The sequence below is a fragment of the Triturus cristatus genome, chromosome 9 (assembly GCF_964204655.1).
Source record: "Triturus cristatus chromosome 9, aTriCri1.1, whole genome shotgun sequence".
NCBI classification, from domain to species: Eukaryota; Metazoa; Chordata; class Amphibia; order Caudata; family Salamandridae; genus Triturus; species Triturus cristatus.
The window spans coordinates 1,018,129,439-1,018,154,779 of NC_140592.1; the positions used below are offsets into that span (position 1 = coordinate 1,018,129,439).

The 25,341-nt window shown below is 43.7% G+C and overlaps 1 protein-coding gene across 4 annotated transcripts in view; it reads right to left on the reverse strand.

Annotated features, from left to right (window-relative positions):
- Nucleotides 1-21,568: 21,568 nt before the first annotated feature.
- Nucleotides 21,569-25,341, reverse strand: part of IFT43 (intraflagellar transport 43) — a 335,235-nt gene continuing 331,462 nt past the window's right edge. For all 4 annotated transcript variants that reach the window (XM_085626698.1, XM_085626696.1, XM_085626697.1 and 1 more), the window contains one exon: nt 21,569-21,817. In XM_085626698.1, coding sequence (XP_085482824.1) covers nt 21,695-21,817 — 123 coding nt within the window. In that variant the 3' untranslated portion in view covers nt 21,569-21,694. The remainder of the gene's footprint in view (nt 21,818-25,341) is intronic.

The following is a 25,341-nucleotide window of genomic DNA, read 5'->3' on the forward strand; positions in this document are numbered from 1 at the left end:
AACGACAATTCAGACTCAAAAAAAGAAACTTTGGAGCTGTATAATCGGAAGTCATGAATGTAAGGTCGTTAGACTCCAAGGAGTGGGACAAGGCAAAGGAGCAGTGAGCCCCTGAACATGAGCGGGAGTGAATATTGTCAACAGAAAACAAAGCACAGTCAGTAGAACGGATCGGACGTAAGGCAAGAAGTTGTGACGAAGAGTAAACTAATCTAGGAGATACAAACGAGGACAGAGGGGCAGGGGTACTGACCCCTGACCGCGGTCTGCCACGGACGGGCGCAGACGGGCTTGCCTTTGGCGCGCCGCCGGCGCGCCCGCTGCGCGGGTCGACAGGCATCACCAATAAAGGCTGCAAGGATCACGTGTCAGCATAAATGTAGCTATATTTTGCCTATTTTTTGGGTTCTCTCCAGAATCCACAAACCGTAGGTACCTTTAGAATCCCCAGGATGTTGGAAAAAAGGATGTCAATTTGGTGTAGATACCTTATGTGGAAAACAAGTTATGGAGCTCTAAGTACAAACTACCCCAAATAACCAAAAAAGGGCTCAGCAATATGAGGAGCTGGGTTGAGGCAAAGCATTTAAGGGGTTAAACTTGGTTGAGGAGTTACACCTTGGACAAAGTGCTCCTAAATCAGGTGATCCTTTGTGTGCTCTGCCTTCACAGATAGTGAAGCCACCTGCAGGAATACTAAGAAACTCTCCTAGCATCACTATGAAGAATAGGCTGGGCTCTAAAGGACTGGCAAGATGGCTCAGTGAGTTAGCCATTCCATTTTGAAATCATGTGTGATATTTGGATCACAAATCATGTAAGGATCAATTCTGCCACACATGCTTCTGAATTCAATTTATTGAGTGTCGATACATTGGATTATAGTATTGCCTGTTATTTATGGTGCTTACAAATAATAATATAAACAGTTATTATTGTTATAAATATGGTGTGTAGGCAACCACAGATGTCTCACTGAGGGGCTGCTTACTTCACCAAGTTTAGGAACTGGAATGTACTGCGTGAAACTGCAATCTGCAAGGGTCCGAGGCACACAGAAGCCCACGCATCACCAGGCCAGTCAGCAGAAGTCCCCGTGAGTACCCCGTGGTACAGGCTGGAGATGACAGTGCAGGGCCAGATCCTTACAACATTACTCCCTGAATGATACAATCAGGAATCGACTACCTTGGTTTCTAACCCCCACATGGAGAGGTGGCGATGGTTAGAGGTCTTAATTGATGTCAATTATGACTCGGCGTCCAAAATGCTCAAAATAATGTACCTCCAAATAGGAAAACTGATTTCTGGAGGGTATATCTGGCTCACCTTTGGCAGCTGCCTCATGAAGCAAAGCTTCTGTAAGAGAAATGTGTGTAATACAAGTAAGTGTGACAACTCACCAAAACAACATAGTTAAAAAATAAAGAACAAAAAAGGTCCAAACAAGATAGTTAAAACATAAGAATTTAGTTAGTAAAATACACAAAAATGAAAGGAATCTGTTGTTGGGATTGAAGACTAAGGCTGAAGGGACTCGTGAGGGTTTTTGTAAAAGTCAGCTTTAGAAAAACCGAATCCGAGACATTTTCTAGACCCGAATCTCAAACATGGCCACAAGTGGCCAGCAGTGCATTTGTCAATGAAAAACAGCAATGTCTCCAGAGGGAATTATACCAATACGTATAATATTGTTCTAATAAACGTCATAAAATGTGCATTTATTCAGGAGTGGTTTCTCAGACTCCAGTCCACGGTTTCTATTTGCAGGGGGCTCTCCCACACTTCCAATTCAGGTCACCAGCAAAATGTCCACTTCCAACTGGTCCTCTGGATTTGGCTGCAGCATACATATGTTCTGTGTTCAGAGGACCGTCTGCGCTTCCCAGGCACAGGGTAGAATTACACAGACAAGGGAGCCACAGCTGCTCTATCCACAAAACCTCAGCACGCTTCACCTATGAAAGGGAACTTCCACTTGACAAGTAGGCCCCACTGTACAGACCCTGAACCCTTAGGCCCTCGAGGGTCAGCAAAAGGCCGTCTTCCTTTGCCCATGGAACAGCTTTCCCATTACAGAGCTATCCTCCCCAGTCTTCGATTAGGCCTGTAGGAATTCTTTCAGTGGCAGCAGACAAGCCTTCTTTTTGTTTTCCTCTGTACCATTCAGCTCTTACCTGGTATTGGTCATGCAGGCAGCCGCGGCCCGTGCAGGTAAGAGCGGTGGGGCGGATTTCAACAGAGGATGACGAGGGAAAATGTATTTAATTTTCCCTCATTACCATCTCTCGAAATCCCCCCGGCCCCACCGCCCTTACACGCACAGGCCACGGCTGCATGCAGGGTTTTTAAAAGCTAAACCAGACTCTGGTCCTTGCCAATCCCTTTGGCAAACAAAGTGAGGTTCTTTTGCAAGTATTGTCATGTGGCTCAGTTCCTATTTTAACAAGCATTGTCAATGTCGGCAGGTCTGGTTTTAAAGAAATAATGAATGTAATGTGGAACATTACCAGTCAATAGCATGGAAATGGATATGTATTTGTGTGGAAGCAAATAATTGTAGAATAACATTGGTGTGGGTGACGGTTACACTGGCAAGCGAGACCTAACCATCCACATAGGTTAATGACGGCCCTCCTCCCATCTGCTGGTGCCCGAGAAAAACACCATAAATTAGCTTGTTATCTAAGACACTTTAATAGCATTGCAATGTCATGTGTGTGCCCCAGAAAGTTAAAGCTCAGGCAGCTGGATAAATAAACAAAATGATCAAAACTATGTGGAGGGCAAGCACTTTTTTTGTGGCAGCATACAATTCGGCTTAATCAAAACATGCACTCCTGGTTCTCAACATGTGGGGGAGCCAACGCCCCTCTGTAGTGATGCACACGTAATTGTCTGGCAGCAGGTGCTATCAAGCCAGACCATAAAAATGTACTACACTGCAACAACTGTGTCCATTTTATTATAGAAATCCAACATGTCAGAAGTCTGATTTACTTCTGCTCACCTCCAGCTCTTTTGAAACTCCTTCCAAAGACAGATTTACTTTTTTCCACCTTTCCGAGTCCGAACTCCACAAGGCCAGTTCAGCCTTTTATCAAGGATCTAAGAAAATGCCTCGCCATCTGGTCCCATCTGCTCTCTTTTCATGCTGAGCAGGGTCCCTCTTTTCTGGGTGTGAACTATCTACATAAAGTGTTGTGCCTTACTTTCAGCAGGAAATGTGGCCTGGGTTTGTGGAAGAATAGTCTCTACCTTCCTGCTGCTCTTGTTTGAGCTGGCCTTTGAAACCAGGCAGTTGGCCACTGTAGCCCAAGGAAAAGTAGGAGTGAAACTTGAAGATGCTGTGTGAACCATAGAGGGCTGAGCTGGAGAAATTAGACTAGCCCTTTTCTAGTTCTATTGATAAGCTTCAGAGAGAAAGTACTCTTTTTTTAAAGGTTTTGTCTGTGTGTTACACGTTTAAACTGCAGGTTATTGCAGAAACATAGTTTTTAGGTCTCGGCTAGCGTTGCTGCGCACATGCATAGCTCGCTCGGCGAGATTTAATGTTTCCGAGGAGTTTCAGTAAAGGGCTTTAAGCCCCGCCCTTTTTTCCCATTGGCTGGCATCACCGTTTATGCTAAACGGTGGCCAGCCATTGGAAAAGAGCTTTTTATGTTGTGTACTTTTGGCTTTTTCAGGCAGCCCACTTGGACGGGCTCGCCTGCTTTCCGTGCGTCGCAAAAGGTTTCTTATCTTTATGGGGCCATGTGTTTCAAACACATGGCCCCATAAAGACAAGAGATCCGGCTGCAGAGCGGTCCTCTTTCGCTTTCGGGACCGCGCACTAGGAGTAATGTGGAGGTTGGAGGGTGGAACAGCCCCCCTCCTCCTTTGGCATTTTGAGGGAACAGGGACATCCTGTGTCTTGTGTCCTGTTTCACAGCAGACTCCGGTCCCTTTTGACCCTGCGCAGTCGTGCATCTCACCTGACTGTCGTCCCTTTCACGCGAATCACAGTGTCTCTCCCCGTCCGTCTCTCCTGTCTCCGTGTTAGGAATCTGTGGAGACTCCCTACGGTTCCGGAAGACCCGTGATTTCTAGAGGGCGATACCTGGGGACGGGCTCCTGCCAGTGACACGCTCGGCTTCCACAGGGCGTGGTTTAAAGTTGCCTATGTGAGATCTGGTCCCCCACTCTCCGCAAGTGATTGACGGGACCGGACCTGGCGGTGGGGAAGGAAGACGGGAGTTTGGGGTCGGTGCCACCTGTGACGGGCATATGGCGCCGTGAAATGCACTCGTCACTCAGAAACCCCGAAAGACTCGCGAAGTAGCGAGGAGTGAGTCAAATTTTAGTGTGCAGGTAAGAGGCATTAACACAGGAATAATAACCTTTAAAACAAGTCAGCTGTTGCGCTGCGCGCTGGCATGGGTGTGTTCTTAAAGCCCCCGCAGTGCGAACGCTAGAGCGCTGACAAAAATGGCGCCGTGAAATGCACTTGTCCCTCAGAAACCCCGAAAGACTCGCGAAGTAGCGAGGAGTGAGTCAAATTTTAGTGTGCAGGTAAGAGGAATTAACACAGGAATAAAATGTAGATATTTAAAAAAGAAAGTAGTGCACTTCGCCTGAAGTACACAAAACACGAACAGATACACTTACAAGCTCCTTCCCTACACATTAAGGGAGGGAGGAAGGCTAAGAATATTTAAAACAGATTTACTGCAGTTTTACGAGCAGCTACAACGTTTCTGTCAAGCATACACGATTTCCTTCAACAAGTCAGCTGTGTAGTATGCAAGGCTGTGCAGCTTCGAGCCCGTCCACTGATCTGAGCACAAACATATGAAACACACATGCCCATTAATATACAGTGAGCGCCTCTGTTCTCTTCGCTACATTTCCTGCTATTACCATCACTGAAGTGCAAACACTTTTGGAATGCACCAGATCTGGATCCCCTTTGGATACTATACCTGCTAAAATCTCTTCTAGATTTGCGGCCCAGCTGGCATCCCCAGTTTGCTCTATAATCAATGCCTCTTTAAAATCTGCGACTCTCCCTCAAAAATGGAAACATGCTCAAATTATCCCCATTCGCAAAAATTCTAACATCTCCCCTGAGGAAGTGTCAAACTATCGTCCGATTTCATTGCTCCCGCTACAGAGCAAGATCACAGAGAAACATATCAATAAACATCTATCTGTTTTTCTCGAGTCTTCTAAGGCTCTGGATGTTTCTCAGTCAGGCTTTCGTGCTAAACATAGCACTGAAACCGCTTTGGTGGAGGTAGTGGATAATATCAGAATGGCTCTGGATCAAGGTCAAGCGGCACTTTTGGTGCTGCTTGACCTATCAGCAGCTTTTGATACTATCTCCCATCAAGTTCTCCTACATAGACTTCTGGAGATTGGTGTGGAGGGATCTGCATTAAGCTGGTTGTCAGATTTTTTGTCTAGCCGTACTCGGGCAGTGTCAATGGGGCCTTTTTCATCGGCTTCCACACAGGTCACCAGAGGCGTCCCGCAGCGCTCATGTTTGAGCCCTACTCTATTTAACATCTATGTGACGCCTCTGGCTAAACTGATGAGGGATCTGGGGTTTAACCCCATTTCCTACGCAGACGATACCCAGCTCCTCCTCACCTTCGATAAAACGAGATCCGATATACAAATCAATCATCTTTTCTCAGGGTATGATGGCTATTGCCTCCTGGATGAAAACTAACTATCTCCAGTTAAACTCTGAGAAGTCTGAGATCCTGTTGTTCGGAGGTGCAGACATCTGTTGGTCACCAAGATGGTGGCCTGAGGAGCTGGGTAAAGCCCCTGCTCCTAAAGAGGTAGTCAAAAATCTAGGCATTAAGCTTGATAAAAAACTCACGATGCAAACCCATGTTAATACCACTGTTGGGTCTTGCTATCATATCCTAAGTTTACTTAGAAGAGTTTTTCCACTGCTTCCACTTTCCACTAGGACGACTTTAATTCAAGCATTGCTCATGAGCAAGATTGATTATTGTAATGCTCTCCTTCTCTCCGCTCATGCCACCTCATTGGATAAACTGCAGGTTATTCAGAACACGGCCGCTCGCCTGGTAACCGATTCTCCAGCTAGGACCCCCTCGCTGCCTTTACTGCATGAACTACATTGGCTGTCAATTAGGAAAAGAGTACAATTTAAAACAGGATGCCTGATTTTTAAGGCTATAAACGAACTTAGTCCTCACTATCTTACTAGGAAACTGGAAATGTATCATCCCATATCCTCTCTCAGATCAGGATCAAAAAAACTTCTCTCTGTTCCTAGAATAAATAAAGCCCGTTCAGGTGGTAAGGCATTCTCGTACTTAGCTCCTACATTCTGGAACAGTCTTCCCCTTTACCTCCGCATGGAAATGCCCCTTCTTCGTTTCAGAAAGCTCATGAAGACATATCTTTTTTAGTTTAAGACTAGCTTGCTGTTGCTAGTGCAGAGATACCCCCTGGGGTGATTCAGCGCTATATAAAATTATAAAATCAAATCAAAATCAAATCTCTGTCTGATGTTCCTTTCTGCAGAGACTGGGCTGACCCTACGTCATCCACCGTGCAGGTTTCTGTGATTGGCTCACTCGGTTTTCTTTCTACGTTCACTTCCTGTATCCTCCCGTATCTCTTCTTCATCCTCTCGCCATTTTTGCCTCCTCTCTCATCCAATACTACTATCTTCTTCACTCGGTCCTCTCTTCTTTACTTCTGTATCACCTGTGACTAATGTCTCCCTCTGTCTTTCCCTTTTCATTCCCCTTACAGCAATCTTACTCCAACTCTCCCATCATTCTCCTGCCTTGCTGCTTTCCAAAACTGACCTTTCTTCTTTTCTTTTTAGTCCAGTTTCACATTATTTTTGCAGTCTCGCTTCAGACAACTTTAGCTGGTTGTCTCGGACAGTATTGTGGAAGAGGTGTGGCGCAGCGGCCAGGGTGCTTGACTCCGAACCACAGGGTTCACGGTTCGATCCCCGGCTCCAGTGGCAGGTTAGCCCAGCACCGTGTGACTCTGGGCAATAGCTTGCTTAATCTTCCCGACGGTCCCCGCGCCGGGACACCTCCGTCGGAGGTAGCTGTGCGCTTTACAAATGCTGACATTTACATTTACATTTACATTGCATACAGAGCTACATATTGTCTGTGGGCCAGTCCCTCGCTTGTGATTGCTCTAGACTGTCTCGGTTCCTGTTCTTTATTGGATGGTTGTTCTCCCTAGTCTTCTCTTTGTCCTGGCTCCGAGTATTTCCTCTTTACACTCTTTGGATTGGCTCAGTTTTATCCTTCCACTGCTGATGTCATAGAACTATTTTTAAGGGTTAATTTCTCATTGATCACTCAATGGGAGTGCGTGTCCTGCTCCTGCCTCCGGCTCCTTTGCAACTAGAGCACATTTGTACACTTTCCTTGCTCCTCCAATCTCTCCCACCCCATCTGTCTCCTACCTCTCTCCCTCCCTCCGAGTACAGTGCTATCTCTGTGCTCTTTCACTATCCCCTCTATACTCACCGTGGTGTGAGGAAGACCTTGAGCACCCCACGTGTCTCTCTGTGGATGAGGATGGATGCTCGTGAATCCTCTGTGGTATACCAAGCGGCGGACTCGGTGATGCCATGGACGTTGACCTACAACAGCAACGGCTTCTATAGCAACAAGCATTGACAATGTAATAGGTCTTGCCTTTAATTAAGTCAAAGCCATTTGCTTTGCTATACAATACCATTAGCAAAGGAAATGGCATTAACTTAATCAAAGGCAAGACCTATTGCATTTTCAATGCTTGTTTGTGAGGCAAGTGAGGAAATAACTACTTCAATCTTGCATTTCGTACATGAACTTGTGCCGCTGCACAAAACCACTGTACATATTTAGAGATTCCTTCAAAAGTGTCAGAGGCCCCAGTTTCTATAGACATCCAATATCAGAATATAAAATACCAGAAAATAAACTTAAAAAGTAATTGCAGGGGGTGGGGGGGGCGTTTGCAACACTACAAAAGTAAGTTTTTCTTACATGTACCAGATGGATTAATGCAGTTTATACTAAAGCCTTACTTAGAGCCCGACGTAGTGGGCTATACCGGCCATTAAAGGCCCGCTCCAACGTTAAAGGCCCAAGCCGAAGGCAAGGTCCTTTAACAAGGGAGCAGGCCTCTAATGGCCGATAGAGCCTGCTAAGGAGGGCTATAAGGCTATTAAAACATTTGTCCCTGGAGGGCAGAATGTTCTAATTTGTAAATCAAAGGCCTCACAGAGCCCAAGGGGGTTGAAATACCATTGGGCTCTGTGAGGCCGTTGTTCACATGGATACTGCATTTTATGGACCTTGTCCTAATGCTCTAAATCGAGCTATATTTATGATACACCGTTTGCTTTTTTTCATTTTTTTGGTTAGCATTGGATTGTTTGCTGTGGTGTCACGAAAAGTTGAGCATAGGCAGGAGAGATCATAATAGAAAGATAAACTAGTGCGACATCTAATGGCCTACACTGCTATAGCATATTTTCTGAACACTCATAGTCTTCAGCTGTGCCCCGACTGAATCAATCAAAAAATGTTTCCCTTGTCTAGTCTTGCCTGGAAGATACTGACCGCCGCTTGGGATGGCTGGCTTCACCCTCCAACACACATCCTTGAGGCCATCTGTCCAAGCTGTCTGGAAATCGGACAGACTCAGCCTACACTGCTATTGCATATTTTCTGAACACTCCTAGTATTCTGTTGTGCCCCAACTCTGAATCAATCAAAAACTGTTTCCCTTGTCTAGTCTTGCCTGGAAGCTACTGATCGCTGCTTGGGTTGGCTGGCCTCACCATCCAACACACATCCTTAAGGCCGTCTGTCCAAGCTGTCTGGAAATAGGACAGAGTCCGTTTGGGAAGTCAGGCAGATCTCATTTTTGATGCACATTTCTTTGACAAGTAGGTACCTACCCTTCTTCTCTTTTTTTGTGGAACTGAAGGAGTTTTATAATGAGAGGATAGGCCTCGCACACATGAATGCTAAATCCTGGAACTCAACTCCAAAGTGTAGAACATGCTGAAAAGTTAAAAGATGACAGAAAAAATCATGAACACCTCAAGGATGCAATCTGAGCTGGGTTATAGAAATTCAACGGGTTCCCTCTGTTCTCATCAAAGGCAACCTGTGTTAAAAAGTATGACTTACCTTTAGACAAGGCCCTACAGTGTAGTAAATTGATGGTGAGCCACCTGCACATGATACCTATACACTGGTCCTCTTTTCTGTCTACCCAGGCGGCCTGATATATTAACTCCAGAAAGTAGAAAACCTAAAACTGTGAAGTCCCATTCAAACATAATTAGTTTCCGCTCTTACTGTATTAAAAACAATGATGTAATTGTTGCTCAAATAGGGGCAGCACTTTCGGTGCTCCACTGCCGTACATCTGGCACGTTCATCAGAGCTAAATTGTTTTATACTTACTGGCAAAGGAAATAGATTTGAGTAGGTGTCAGAGTATCATAATGGCCCTGGGGAAGGACACATTTTCAACCCCACTAACAACGAGTTCGTTTTCCTTCTTTTACAAGTGGTTGGTTCAAATTCATGAGCCACAAAATGAATTCCAAAGATGCTCCATCAGGGACGGAGTTAATTTCATGGTTGGTGGTGTCCCTTAGGTTAATACTGAGTTCCCTTCAGGATGAGCTCACTGCGTACAAGCACAGCTACATTGCTTAGTCATCACCCTTAGAATTGCTCTGCCTTCCTGCCAGTTCCTCCCTTAACTCTGTTAGAACTGGCTATGCAGAAATACCTCCATGTATTCAATGGTTCTTCAGAAGAACCTCTGCAGCAACAGCCAGACACACGTCAGAACCTGGAGAAGGACACCTCGTGTTGTGGTGTCTCCGCGAGGCAGACTTACATTCTAGCTCCCTGGAGAAGTCCCACTCCTGCACCCTACCGGGAAGATTGGATCTGTACTGATTTTGAAAAGATGAAAGCTGCTTTATCCTGAGGGACACACAAGTATGCCTCGGATGTCTGGATCTGCATTAGAGGATTGACGTCAGGACTGACATGTCCGGACGTCACAAGTGTCTGCACCAGCTACCTAGAGCTAGGGAACAACAGGCTCTTCACAGAAACATCAAATATGGGACCATTTCAGGAAAAGCAAGGGGCGTGACAAAACAAAACATTTTCTAAGGTGCTAAGAATCCTAGCACTGGTCCTACCTCTCAGATATGTGGGTATGCTAGCACCTCGTGGGTAGGGCTCTCGACATGCGATAGATGTAACAAGCATGTGTATTGGTACTGGCTAGTCATGGTCACAGCAGCCTCGTAGTGAGGATTAGGACTACCAGGAAACTACAAATAGCCAGATTGTGGGATCTACCAGTCACGCTAGAATAATTATTTTTGGACTATAGACAGTGAATCTCATGCCATGCTAGGCAGAGTTCCGAGAGACCTCACACTTGTCACTAGACACAGCACTCAAAAGGTGTGCTTTATTAGCCCAGGGTCACTGACAGCAAGTCAGAGGGTGTGTGTTGTGGGATGTTCTGCAAATGGGGAAAGTGGTTCTTTACTTAGTGTATATACAGTAGGTAGTTATAGTTAGGACCTATATATAAAATGATTATTATTATGGTCCGATTTGTAATGCGCATGGCTGCCCCAGTAATAACGGGGTGTCCCAGCTCATATATATATATATATATATATTACCTACTGGCGGTCGCCAGTAGGTAGTTATAGTTAGGACCCTGTTTCCATAGGAAAACCGCAACATTCTATTTGGAATAACTTTGGCGCCGGTCGACGAATCCTCGCGAAATTTTCAAAACTAATGGGGCGCTCCGCTCCGCTCCTACCCTGAAAGTCTCGGGGGGATTCGTCAAGCGGGGGCTGAGATAAAAGGGGGGTCCCAAAACGCGTTTTTCCCATGCATTTTTCCATAGGACCTTTAGACACAGCTACAGCCCGAACGGCTGAACAGAGTTCCTTGAAATTTGGCAGAGAGGTAGTCTACAGGTCAAGGAAGTGCCTTTTGTAGGTTTGGTGTAAATCTGTTCAGTAGATTCTGAGAAAATAGCCTTTAAATCAATATATATATATCTGAGCCAGCTTACGGTGCGCTTACGGTGCGCTTACCGTACGCGTACGGTGACGTGCGCGAGCGCGAATCTGATTGGCTGTTAGATCTTAGTAAACATTCGAATCGGTCGAAACCAGGAAGTGGCGGCCGCCATTTTCTCTCTCGCACTCTGAGAGGGGGTTAAAAAACAAAGGGCAAAAACATGTAAAGGGGCTGTTTAGACAGCTCCTAAGCACCTAGCCATGTTGAGGAAGTTCCCAAAGTTCCACTAAAGCCAAAAACGGAATTTTCATTTTTTCGATAATTTCGGCGATTACGCTTACCGTACGCGTACGTTAAAACTTATTAAAAAAAAAAAAATATCCAAACTCTCCCCACCCCATGTGCAAATGGTGCCCGAAGAGCACCATTTGTGCATGGCTTATTACACCAATGAAAAATTAAAATATTACCTTTCACAACGAAGCGCATCATATGTCCTCCATGTGCGCATGGTGCGCGAAGCGCATCGTGCGTACATGGCCCATCTAGCGTAACGTGGGCACGCGGTGCGCATAGCGCACCGCGTGCCCACCGTGCGTGCACGGCACTAACTGCGTAAAGTGGGCGCGCGGTGCGCGAAGCACACCGCTTGCTCACTGTGCGCGCACGGTGCGCGAAGCGCACCGTGCGCGCACGGAACGAACTGCGTTAAGTGGGCGCGCACGCCACGAATGGCGTAAAGTAACTTAGCATTTAAAAAACCGTACAAATTCACTGAAAAAACCATAGGTTTCACACACGTTATAGTTAGGAATTAGCATTTAAAAAACCTTGCAAATTCACTGAAAAAACCATAGGTTTCACACATGTTATAGTTAGCGGAAATTTTACTGATAAAAAACCAATGAAATTCCCCCGTTATAGTTAGTGCAGGCAACTATAACTCACGTGACCGCAATCCTCTGCTGATGACATATGTGTCTTTATGAAAAAAAATATTTGCAATATATGTATAGCTAAAATTTAATGGAAGAAGACATGGGCAAATAAGTGTCTAAATACAGTATTAGCATCAACAGAGGATTGCGGTCACGTGAATTATAGTTGCCTGCACTAACTATAACGGGGGAATTTCATTGGTTTTTTATCAGTAAAATTTCCGCTAACTATAACATGTGTGAAACCTATGGTTTTTTCAGTGAATATATATATATATATATATATATATATATATATATAATAATAATTTATTTGAGGATGGTTATGGAATGCTGCTATTTATATTTTATTTTATATTTTGACACTGCGCACTTTATTATGCACATTTTGCACTTACACATTGTCTAAATGTGATACTACATTAACCAGATAATCTTTTTAGGATAGTCCAATACTGCAACTATTTGTATATCATGGAACATTGCTCTTGAAGACCTATGCTTTTATCAATGAATGTCATCTTGTGATATTTGTACCTATTATTGAAATAGGAACCGATATTAATTGCAGTGCGTTCCATTATGAATATAGATTGAGACTCTCAATTTATACTCTATACTTTGCAAAACATTTTGTAGAGGTGACTGCTGCTTTTAAAACTTATTAGGATTTCTTCCATTTCAGTTACTGGTTTGTGATCACACACACAAACATATTTTTTTCACGTGTTCTCACAGTGTCACCGTATATAAGTCTTGATAGGTCCAGTGCGTTTTGTGATCAAGACCACAGAAACGCGGTCAAAATGCGTCAGGCTGGGCACTTGCTTGAATATGATTACACCAAGATGAATTTAAATCTGCAATAAAAAGGATTTCTGCAATTTCCAACTTTGTGATTCATACCCGTTTGTCTGTAGGGAAATGACGCGGCAATAAGGACTGTGGGTGATATATATATATATATATATATATATATATACACACACATATATCTCAAAACTGGAACGATCAAAGGCCATCAGCGGCCTGCAGATTATGCTACAAACATAAAGAAAGCTTGGCCTAGATCATAAGCTGTTGTTATAGTCTCCAAACAGAAAGAAACGTTTTGTTGCTTCCAGCTTGTCTTCGACTGGGGATTAAATCTTGCACCACTGTGGTAAAGGAACGTTTTAACCCCACAGACATGCAGCTGGCCTATTGTCTAACTAAATTAGACAATAATAGCATAGAGTAAGCTGATTGGACAGACTTAAGTAATTGAAGGTTACCTCTTAAATGATTGTTTTAATTGCACATTTTAGTGCCATTGTGTATTTATGACACTGGCTAATGAGATTTGACTGTCACTGTTCCTTTCACGTTCATTTTTATTGATTCTGTAATGGTTTTTAATAATTTTACAATAAAATTATCTATTACTCGCTTATATTTGACCAGCACTGTTAGTCTACTAGATCTGCTCCTCCAGAGATGGCCATTTTCTCCTCACTTCGATACGTATCATGGGTCTGGATAAGGGCCAGTAGAGGAGTCTCAAGGCTGGTACTGAAGTCTTCCTAATGCTGGCTGTGCTTTTGGACAGAAGAGAAGTTCTTCAGAAGGCAGCCACGTCAGATCACGACTTATGCAAAACTGCTCCAAGCTTCGTCTCACATGAAGGGAAATGAGCAGCATGTAACTCAAACTACACTCATCAGGCCCCTTACATTCATCAGAGTCTGCTCTCCAATCTGAAATATTAGATAAGGAAGCCCTGTATTTATGGGTTTTTTGGAGGAAGCTGGTTAGGGTTTTCTCTCCAATTATCATAGGAGCCTGTTCTAAAGTCTAGACCAACAGCCAAGACAGAGGGAATTTGAAAGGATAAGATTTGGGTAGGGAGAGGACTGTATTTGAGCATTCATAATACTCCATATAAGAAGCTTCAGCTGCAGGCCAGGTGAGAAGACACACGTTCACAGGATGTCCCTCCAGTGTGGAAGTAAGATAACCTAAGCATCCCTCTACTTCTTAGGAGACCAGCAGATGAAAGCAAGCAAGGGCAACTTTGCAATTAAAAAACACAGGTTGGAATGGTTGTGACAAACAGTTTGAACTTCCTTACAGCTAAAAACACCTTATGTATACAGAGCTACCAAGCGGCCACATATAATGAGTAATACCTTCTGTAATCTGTCTAGCGGGCATATTCACAAAGGTAAATTTACATGTGATCATATCAACAAATGCAAATTTATTAATACACTTATAAGTGATGTTACTCTATTGGATTATTCACCATTTCAGAGTGTAAAGTTACAAAAAAAGCGTAGACCCCTGAAACGGGGTGGAGCCTAATTTATGAGTGTAACATTACTACAGCCAAAAAAAACAGTATTAAGTCCAGCACCACACATGGCCAATCAATGATTCTGCAACACCATTCCATAACAAATAATAGACAGGAACTTAAACTAGAACCACATTGAAAATACTGTTAGTAACAAAGGAGTAGCAAAGTAATTTATTTTGGCTTTTTAAAAATATATATAAATTCATTTGAATGTTAAAAAAAATGTACATCTTTTAAACAAATATTTTAATGCTAAAATATTTTAATAAGTCATTTCTAATTTAGAAATAAATGTGACTTTCTTAACAACAATTTAAATAAATTTCAATTAACACTATACATAGCAGATTTAATTATTTTAATAATTATGTAAGAATACGTAAATAGTTTAAAGTTACTACTAGTAAATTTTCACATGTAGCTTCGGTCTCCGCCATCATGATGGCGATCTCTTTATTGTAAAGTACAGGGAAAAGTGTAAAGGTTTATCAAACTTAAAAAAAAAAAAAAATAGTAAATTTTCAATTAAAATATTGTTAAATCATTTTATATATTTACATTCTTTTTTATAACAAGATAAAAAGTTAAAGCATATATAACAAGTTTAAAATTGAATTATTTGGAATATTTAAATTAAGTTAAAATTATTTTTCTGAAGTTTAAATTATAAAGCAAAAGCACACCTAAAGTAAGATAAATATATATTAGCATTTTAAAAATGTGTTTAGAATTAATTAAAAGTAATTTAACTATACAATAAGAATGCAATGTTACATTAATTTTTAAATGCTAAATTAAAAAAATTAAAAATGTATTTTTACATAGTTTTCTTAACAATATATTATATATATTAAGAAGTTTAACTAATTTAAATAATTGTATTTCATGCAAAAATATTTCCTATGGGGTTTTAAGTCCCTACATCCATTATTTTCTATGGGAGGGTGTTGCAGTACCAGTGGCTGGCCATGTTTGGTGCTGGACATACTCCAGCAATGAACTGAAGTACACATATGACTGTTCTGTATTCTTTTTGGCTGTAGTAACTTTAGAAGTGGGTATGTGAATAGGAGTAGACCTAGGGGCCTATTTACGAGATGGTTTGTATGGCGTTTACACCATGCAATGTGGTACATACATATGCAACACAAACTTAAGTAAGATTTATGAAGCCACACAAGGCCACTTTGTGTGGCCTTGAGTGGCTCCATAAATCTAGAGTAAGGCAATGCAGCGCAAATCCCTGTGTTGCTTTACTCTGCCCTAAGATGGCATTCCAAGGGTGTTGCGTGGGTGTTCCCGCACAACTCTCATGGTTTTTGATGCATTCCCAGATTTACCAGAACTGGTAGACCTGGGAATGCGCCAAAAAGATACGCCTTCCCAGGAGAGGCGTAACGAACAGAAATATCTCAGTACTTCCTCTTTCTACGTGTGTTGCATCTGCAGCACACCTAGAAAGAGGAATATGCCTCTCATGATTGTTTTTGTTCAGGAAGGTACCGTTTCCTGCACAAAAACAGTCCCGCATTCAACGCAGGCACCCTTCCACCAGCATTCCTGCCCTTTCCCTGTCACACAGTGCAGCACAGCAAGGTGATCCACAGCTCTACACCGAGTGACTTTTTCGTAAATAGGCCCCTTAATCTTTTGTGAGTGGGTGCTTGTCTCTCCTTAAACTTCTCCCCCATCCCATTTAGTAGTAAGTGTGCTTCATTTTCCAACCAGTCTCCTCCGTTCTTCCTACATTTACTACTAAGGGATCTTAGCAGAGAAGAGGTGGAGGAGGAACCTCCACACATAGGTCTATGAATAGCATTTTGTAGTACATTTAGTATTACTAATGTACGGAGATAGACTTTAAACTCTTACTTGCTCCAGAGTCAAGTGTGGTGCTATACTAAATGTGCAACTGCCTGAAGTCTCAGGCTGGAATGGCTCCTCAAACCCTTAGAAAATCACATATACTGAACTACCTACATTTAGGGGGCTCCCACAAGGGTATGATGTTGGGCCTTTACCAGACCATTATTACTGACATTCTCCACCACTACCACAGAAGCTATGCGTGCCATCTGCTCCAATGACTTACTTCAAAATACTACACATCTGACACTGAACACTTTTATGTCTACTCGCAGTAGGTCTCATATCAGACATGAAATGCTGGAGATGAGACATATTATGGTCCTGTCGTACACATCTCAACTGAAAATGGAATTAATTCGATGACCAGCAAGTACTGCCCTCAGTCAAACTCATCCTACTGCACGATGCTGACTTAAGTCCTAGCACCACCTCACACCTAAGAAGATGGTTTGCAACATTTCTAGTTGTGGCCAAGGTGTGTATACTCTTGACAACGGATTTCTCTGATGGTCCCGACCCATATAGTGGCTTACAGAGTTATATAAAATGGCCTCAAACGAGACTCATTCAAAGAACTCAACAACATTAATGTGATCTGGACTCCTGTGCTGGACTCTGAAATCCGAGTTTGGACCCAAGTACCTAAAACCAGTCAAATAACGCTAATCTCCCACTCTCTTGCCCTCCCCTCTCCACGATGTAATAGGCCAATGGCCACCAAGCCACAATCAAAACTCGAGAGAACGCCCCCCCCTTATATAACTGGGCCATAGATTATTAAAACTTTCATGTATTTAATTAATAAAACCTTTTACAGGCAGAAGCCTGTCAAAGATCAAGAGTGAGTGCATTGGAAGGGCAGATTGGAGTACTTACTTCTGCTATGTGGAATAGTAGTTTACAGATGCTCATCACCAAGAACCCAGAGGCGTGTCAGTGCACTATGTCTGCTATACGAAAAGAAGGTTGGGCGCAATTGTACTTCTTGCTGCAAGTGCAGTGTAAAGTTGTTGGTAGAAGAACTAGACCGAATGAAATAAGCAAAGTAAGTCACTAAACTGGAAAGGCCTCCAGTATTTAGCTATCCATGTTTCCTCCCAATATCTTTCTCGCTACTTGTCACTTAGCGCACTTTAGTGCCTTCCTTTCTTGTGAAAATTGCAAAACAACCAACAAAATCATTGAGCATTCCCTAACCCCTTACTCACACTCTTAAAGCTGAACCTCATTGCTCTGAATTAGCCTTTTTGGGCTGAATAATATGCCCCCTCTCTCTTCTAATGTCCCCTCCCCTTCATTGGCTTCCCTTTCCTGCTTTAATTTCCCTCCTCACGCTAGTGTTACAGTTTTTTGTTCTCTCAAAGCATCTCATGTCTTTTACCAGCCTTGTCTCTCTCCTCTCTGATCCTATCCCCAGTCAACATCCACTTAAGCCTCTCTCTTATCTCAGATTGGTACCATCCAACATCTATTTTCCTTATATTCCCACCTCCACTCCTTAAAGAGTGGCCACCTCAAACTACCTCACACCCCCTTTCATGAGCTGACAACTGCCCTCACTTTTCCGACACTTTCATCGTTTGATGCACAAATTCCCATTGGTCAGCGGAGACAAAGATCCTACTTTAGAATCATGCTGTGCAGATGCTTGACACCACCGGAGGCCCTGGTGCTGGAGCTAGTCCATTACATGTCTCATATACTCCGAAATATGAGGGCCTGTCATGCACCCATCGCAACAGATATTCAGGGATGTGTTACCGATGATTCATTTACTCACAGTCGCCAAAGAGTCAATCTGGTTTCTCTCGTAACTTTCTTTGCCAGTTGTGTTGGGCAATGAGAATCAGAAATCCGGGATCCTCCTGCACACTGCACAATCGCTAGCACTCCTTGAAAACAACAGGGGTAGCCAGTGCCTTGAAGCCCCTGGAGCAGGCACAGTGAACTGGGCAGCACAAAGGTGGGCTTCAATAGTAGGTTTCAGAAGGAAACCTGTAACGAACGCTGATGGGTGGAAGAAGCCTTGTGTCCTACTGTATCTTGTTCAGATGCTTCAGGTGGCTCATAGAAGCTCAGTGTGTGCTCCTTAGAGTGCTGAAGAGGGAAAGTATCGGTTAACGACGGGGCTATGTCTTGGCTCTTGTGAATGTCAATGTCTCAGAGTGGATGTTGATAAAGGACTAACCAGGCTTTGTACAAGGTGGGGGTTCTTCTCTGTGGTTTGGTCATTAAAAGACTTGACTTTACAGAGAGTGCATGGCCACCTCCTCTTACTGTTTGAGAATGTGGCATACAGTGAGGTCTGTTAAATATGCACTTCGGATCACGAGCCAGGATGTCATGAGGGAAAATGACGCGGGAAAGAAAATAAGACCATTAATACAATTATGCATAGATCACTCAGCATAAAACTGATTGAGGTTTCCACAGGGCAAATTTAGTGCACTCCAACTTCAAAGCTTAGAGATCACATTAAGAGTAGTCATCAAACATCAAAATCGCAAACTGTGTGTGTGGAGTGCAGCGGAGGGCAGTGCCTTATGCAAGTCTCGTGCCATGCAGAATGGGGAATTGCAACTCAAACTTGAGATTACAGTGGGGATCAGAAGCCCAGACGATCTTCCCCCAAAGGATCAAACATGCTTGATGTGGTTTTCAAGTTACTTAAGAGCCCACCTGAAAGTAGAGGGGGGAGAAACAGCTGAAGGCAGCAGCCTGGCCTCAAGTAACCCTCTCCAGAGGCTCCATATGATAATTCGGATGCCAATTTCCTTTCCTGTCCTTAGATCATGTCCCCTAGAGTTTTATTCATACATCCTAGGTGCTAACTGTTTAGTCCTCAGTGTCGTTATCCTCTGCTTTTTCTGCTAATTACCCTACCCGTTCTACTGTGCTAGTTTCCTCTGCCTCATCACTAAAGCTTTCTTCGCCACCAACACATCATCCTTCACTTTCTCACCCGAACATGTAGCAAAAGGGCTGAGAATGGAACCGAATGATGGGGCGGCATTGGCATGGCTTGCATGGGTTAGCGCCAGAGTTGATCTCCTACAAAAATCTTTGGGCCCTAGCATGTATTTATTTTTGTCTTTGTTTTTTTAACAAGTAGAGAGGGCTTACCCGAGGGTGATTATAAGTAGATAGGCACTCTATGTGGCAATGCTTATCACACAATAAATATTACTCGACACTGGTTATTGACAGGGCTATGGAAATCTGTGATTCTGCGGCCGGGTTTTATTTATGCATCATTATGTATTTGCCACATAAGCCATCATCTGCTGTATAAACAGCAGATTAAAAATAAAATAGTTTCTAGCTCAAACGGATCACAGGTTTCTAAAAACACTGCGTCAAGTGTTGCTGAATAATGTAAGGCCGTCCACAAAGGTTAAATGGTCATCTTTCAGTCACTTATAGCTGTATTTGGGTGTTAATCTGGTACAAATTAGATTAAACCTACGCCCAGTCTCTGTTAATGTGTTAAAATGACAAGATAATAAGGTAATACTAACGCAAAATGTGCAGCATTACACTACATAATGAGCCTTTCTTTGCCACAGAATTTAGCCAACTTTTCCACATACTTTCATCCTTCTCTGCTGAATAATTCCAGTGGCCTTGGCTTTAGGCTACCGTGTTCTGTAAGAGAAATGTCTCCTGGGGCAAGAGACACCATTTCACATTTTTTATATGTTGATTGGTGAATGAGTGAAGTTTCTCGTCTCCTCCGCCTGCTTCCTCACTCTGCGCATGCTATGTAAGATCTTCAAACTGCTACCCGTACACACAAGACACACCGTGACACAGGCCCTCATCACCAGCCTCCTGGACTATGGCAACGACCTCTACGCAGGAATCGCCGCACACCTACTACAGAGATTTTAGACCACACAGAATGCCGCAGACAGACTCATCCTCGGCCTGCCCCAACGAGTCCACATCACATCTCAGACAACTCCACTGGCTCTCTGTACAGAAGAGATACCGTACAGAAGAGATGCCAATTCAAGCTGCTGTACCACACACACAAGGCTCTACACAACCAAGGACCTGTCTACATTAACCACCCCTGAAGTTCCACCAACTGTCGAAAAGACTATGCTCAGCCTCCCTCTCACTTGTCCATTCTCCCCACATCTACTGAAGCAGCAGTGGAGGATGCTCCATCTTCCATATTGCAGAAAAGACCTGGATCAGCCTCCCCTTGCAACTCTGGACCACCACCTCACTTCTGGAATTCTGAATGGCTGTTGAGACCTGGCTATTTGAATTACCCTCTGCAAGGGTGTAACACAGGCCTCCGCAGCCCCTGCAGTGCGGGGTGGCAAGCTCCAGAGGGCTCCCTCAGCACAGTACTCTGGCCTGAGAGCTCCTGATTGAACCCGGAGGGGGCCCCTCCATGTACCTTGCAGGGAGGCCCCTGACCCTCTGGGACCTGCAAGAGCCTGGACACCCTATCGCGTAATAAGCCACGCTTTATAAATCCTGATTGATTGATGTAAAAATTGTCATCGCACACTGGTGAGAAATTCCAGGCATTGATTCCTCACATAACATGAGGCATCATCTCAAGCTGGTTAAACTAGCAGTGATTAAAGTCTCGTATGAGATTATTTCAAATTGGTTATAGATCTACGACTGCAATAACCAAAAATTTAAGAAACTGACCATTTTAAAATTCATACATCAAATTTGGTGCATTCTGTCCATGTTTGAGCAACCAAAGGAAACGTATCAATGCCAAGAAGCAGCAGGGTAGCTGCTAACCAAAGCTGCACCATAAAGTGTGCCCTGTCTACGGTAGGGGCCTGGACCATTCAGCAAGTCGATCGATGTAGAAGCAGAGAATAGATCTCACAGCATATCACAGGACTGCCGCTATGGCTCAACAACTGCAAACTGCATGCATTTCCATCAGACTTCAGTGTACATAGCAGAGCACAACTACACCGGCATGGACCCCATTCTGGAGTAGCACTTGCAGTTCCAAGTACCCAGGGGGTAGCAAACTTTGATGCAGCAGTTACAGTGGCACCAGGGCCACTGGACCATGATTAGTGCTATCTTTTAAAATTTAAAGAGCAGCCACGGTGCCCATTTCCTTCCTTGCACTAGAGCCCATGACACACTGGCTATGCTACTGCAAGTTAATATGCGCAACAAAAACCCAAAAGCCACGTCATCTAGAATGTGAAAGGGGCTGCAAATATTGGAATTTGTTGAAGGTAAAAGGGAGGGTCGTACGGTACTCAATAGTGCTCCTACATGACAGCATCTGCCACGCCCATCCGTGTCGCTTCAATCTGTTTAATCCTAAGTATAATGAATTAAAGAAGGAAACGTTTTTAAAAATGAATATTTATGGCACAAAATATACAAATAAGTTAAAGCATCGATGAAAGGGTGAAAGCATCACAAGGCCCGATTGTCACAGTCCGCAGTCCAGTTGGTGTGTTGGCAGAGCTTGCATATAATCAGGCCAGTAGAGGGGCCGGTTTCACTGCATCTTCCTTCTCGACCTGTCCTTGGTCCCACTCTGTAAGAAGCTCCGATGCCACCTCAGTGTAAAGGAAGTCCCAGTCCCAACTGACATCATCCTGGCAAGAGAAAGAGAAGCACAGTGTTAAGTTGCACATACCCTTAGGCTGAGGCACCGGCTCAGCTACGCCTTCACAGCAGCCATCTTGGAAACATGGGATCCTCAAAGAAGACTTGCGTATCACTCCAGTACGCCTTGGAAACTCCCTTCAAAGGCTTACATGTATTGCAGGCTTGTCTCTCAGTTCAATTTCTCTTTAAAACTTCTCTCTACCTCAATCTGTCCCCTTATTGTTGATAATAGGACGGCACCTCTCCCCTCTCTTCCATCTTTCTACTTCCTTCCTTCCTTCCTACTTACTTCCATCAACCCTCTTCTGCAATCTCTTTCCTTTTTTGAACTCTACCTTTTTCTCTAACTCACATCGCCCTGTAGACAGCACAACATTCCCCTATTTCTACTTATTTTTTTATCCAACCACATTGTACTTACTGATTTTAGGATTCAAACTTACAACTAGAAGCAGGATTAATAACACTTTAACAGTTAAAGTCAGCTCACCAAAACAAGTCACAAGTAGTTCGGGAAAAAAACACTCCCTACTCTCATCCCTCAAACAATCAAACATGTTTGCAAATTAAGCATACATTTCATCAGTGACAAAAAATAATCCTTTTAGTATCTTGAAAAGCAAGTTAACACATGCAAATTATACACCTCAAGTTGACACCTGTAGGTGTCTCAAGGTTCTGGGACACAGGGGGCGGTCCTACGCTACGGGGAGAAGCGTCGTTCCACTGCTTTTAAGCAGTGAGAAATATAAAATGACAATAACTTAGAGGTATTGTCATTTTATGTTTGTGTCCACTTGCTTTGCGGCGGGCGGGTGGGGCTGCTCTGCTCTCCCAGCAGGGCAGGAGAAGAGTGGTTTGCCAACTCCTAAAGTGCGCAATGACTGTTTGGTTTGGGCAGGCCAAGAGGGTCAACCAGTCATGAGCACTTCCCTGTTCTCCATGTAGGCTGCATTACAGCCTGAATAGAGAACATGCCCACCCCTCCAGCCCGAGCTGAGTGCCATGTCACGGTGCTCAGACCAATCACATCGCAGCATTGCAGCGTTGTGATTGGCTTAGGGGTGGGAGCCTGGCTGCCTGCTTCCTGTTCCTGTCAGAAGCAGGAGAGCAGGAGCAGAGAAGAAGCGGGACACGGCTCGAGGTACGTTTTTTACATTTATTTTTTATTTCCAAATCCCCCCGCGCAAAACTAGTCAGAGGCTGCTCATAATCCCCTCTGTACGGTGTTTACACCGTGGAGATTGTGATGTCAGTTTCCGACAGGATTTTCATGTCGGGCTTTCAGACATGAAAAGCCTGTCAGAAAGTGACTTTTGGGGCTTTGCAGGGGCCTGGTGGTCATCTTTGGTGCCCCCGACAAATCCCTGCACTGTGCAGCAGGCACTGTGAAGTGCCTGCCACGTGGTGCAGGGATTTATGCAGGCTCCCATTTTTCCATTGGAGCTTGTGCTTTGGCCGTTTTATGGCCGCAGCACAAGCTCCCATAGGGAAGTGGGAGAATGCGACTGTACCATGTGCGGTCGCATTGTAATGGCGGTGTTGGTACTGCCGACCGGAGGATCCCAAGACCGCAGCGATTTGTTTTTTCATAAACACATTCTTAGGAGCATACTTATTTAGTCCATGTTCCATATTTAAACATTCTGAGCAGGTTGTACATCAAAACCAGTCATCCAGGACACCAGAAACAGTGAGGACATTCACAAAAGCATTTGAGTATGGGAAGAAGTACTACAGGAATATATTCTTTTACATACTCTTACATGCCTCTGTAAATCAGCCTCATAACGTCCAACAATATTACCACTTTATTGCCATTTTAGAGTTTTAGAGGCCAAGTCACAAAGGAATGTAAAATGTATGTAAAAAGTACTAGGGGAGTACTACTTCACCTACTCCAACACACCTTTGGGAACCTGCCCTAGGGTGTCTGATTTGAGCCTTGTCATTTAAATAGTACTTTTTGTGCTCCTCTCAGCTCTACAGATATACAGAAATCATAGGGATAAGACAAAATGTCAAAGTTATCTGTATCTCCATCTGTCTGTGAAGGTAAGTTTGAAACATTCTTCCCTATGAAGGTAAGAACATTTGCTAATGTTGAATAATGATGTTTACAACTTAAATTTAATGTAGTGATCAAGGATGATTATTTAAAACTTCCATTAAGAATTTGTTATGTACTTCAATTAGGATTTTGTTTTCTAGCCAATGAATACTTCTTAAAATATGACCAAAAGTATTCGATAGTAAAATGTATTATAAATAATAATGTAATCAAATAACATTAAATAAAAGAAGTATTGCAAAAATTGCCCATCATAAATCAACACTAGCAACGTCATTCGCACAGCCCACATTTTTAGATGTATAGAGTCAGAACAGCTCTCCTTTTAAGTGAAATTCTGTCAACAGACTTCATCGTCAGCATGAGATTAATTTGATTAGAACATGTATCAAAAGGAAATTATTGTAATCAAAAAGGATCACACACTCCCAACTGGAGATACCAGGAGAACAATCTCCTCTATGTTTCCCAATGATCATTTATTGAGGTTCCATTAGGGTGAGGCAGGGAAATATCCACTGCTTGTCATGCTCTGCATACTGCTTTTCATGAAAATGATACTAAAACAAGAATATATATTCTTCAAATAAAAAGAATAAATTAAACACGTCAGTTTAAAGAGTAGGCACACCAATGCATTATACAAATTGTAGCTAATGCAATAAACTGATATAGTTTTTAAAATCTGGAATTTGTCAATCTTTTCATATGACAAATTATGTTCCTGAAATTCATTTATGTTTCAGGGATACATAAAATCCAATTTGTCAGCCCATCACATTTGATGCTGTATGTGTCATATCCCGATTTGACCATGATGTTGGTTCCTCGTTGTCATAAATATTTTCTTATGTGGCAGCTGGCATTTATTTTGCTAGTTACTTTATTTTGCATGCTCTGCATAGGGGCCGATTCCGATCTGGGTCGGAAGGCCACAGAATGCGATCCGGCCGGAAAAGCTACGAGCTGTATGCCTGTTTTCCGCCCGACTCGTACAGCTGTACGAGCGAGCAAGTACGATGCGAGCTACGTGAAATTCACCGACAGAGTCGTTTCCGGGTCCGAACCGCTCTGTACGTCTCGGCCGTAAGCTTACCGTGGCGTGCAATGGATGCGATTTACGACCGAGCCAGTACAATGCACGCGACGGACAGCCGGTGCGAGCCGGAGTGTCCGGCTCGCAAGTCGTCCGGGAAGTTGCCTTTGGAGGTCCACGTCGGATACCCTGTCACCCGCAGCCGTACGACTCGGACACTGGGGGAGACCCAAGGGTCCCCCCAACAAAGGCATGTACGGTGCGGATGGCACCGACACGTACCCACTGTAGGGGGCGCTCTTGTGCGAGACGTACCCATTCAGTCAATGGGAGCCCATGTACGCGTCGTACGACCGGCTCCCATTGACTTCTATGGGAGTCCGACCGAACCGAGTCCGGCAGCA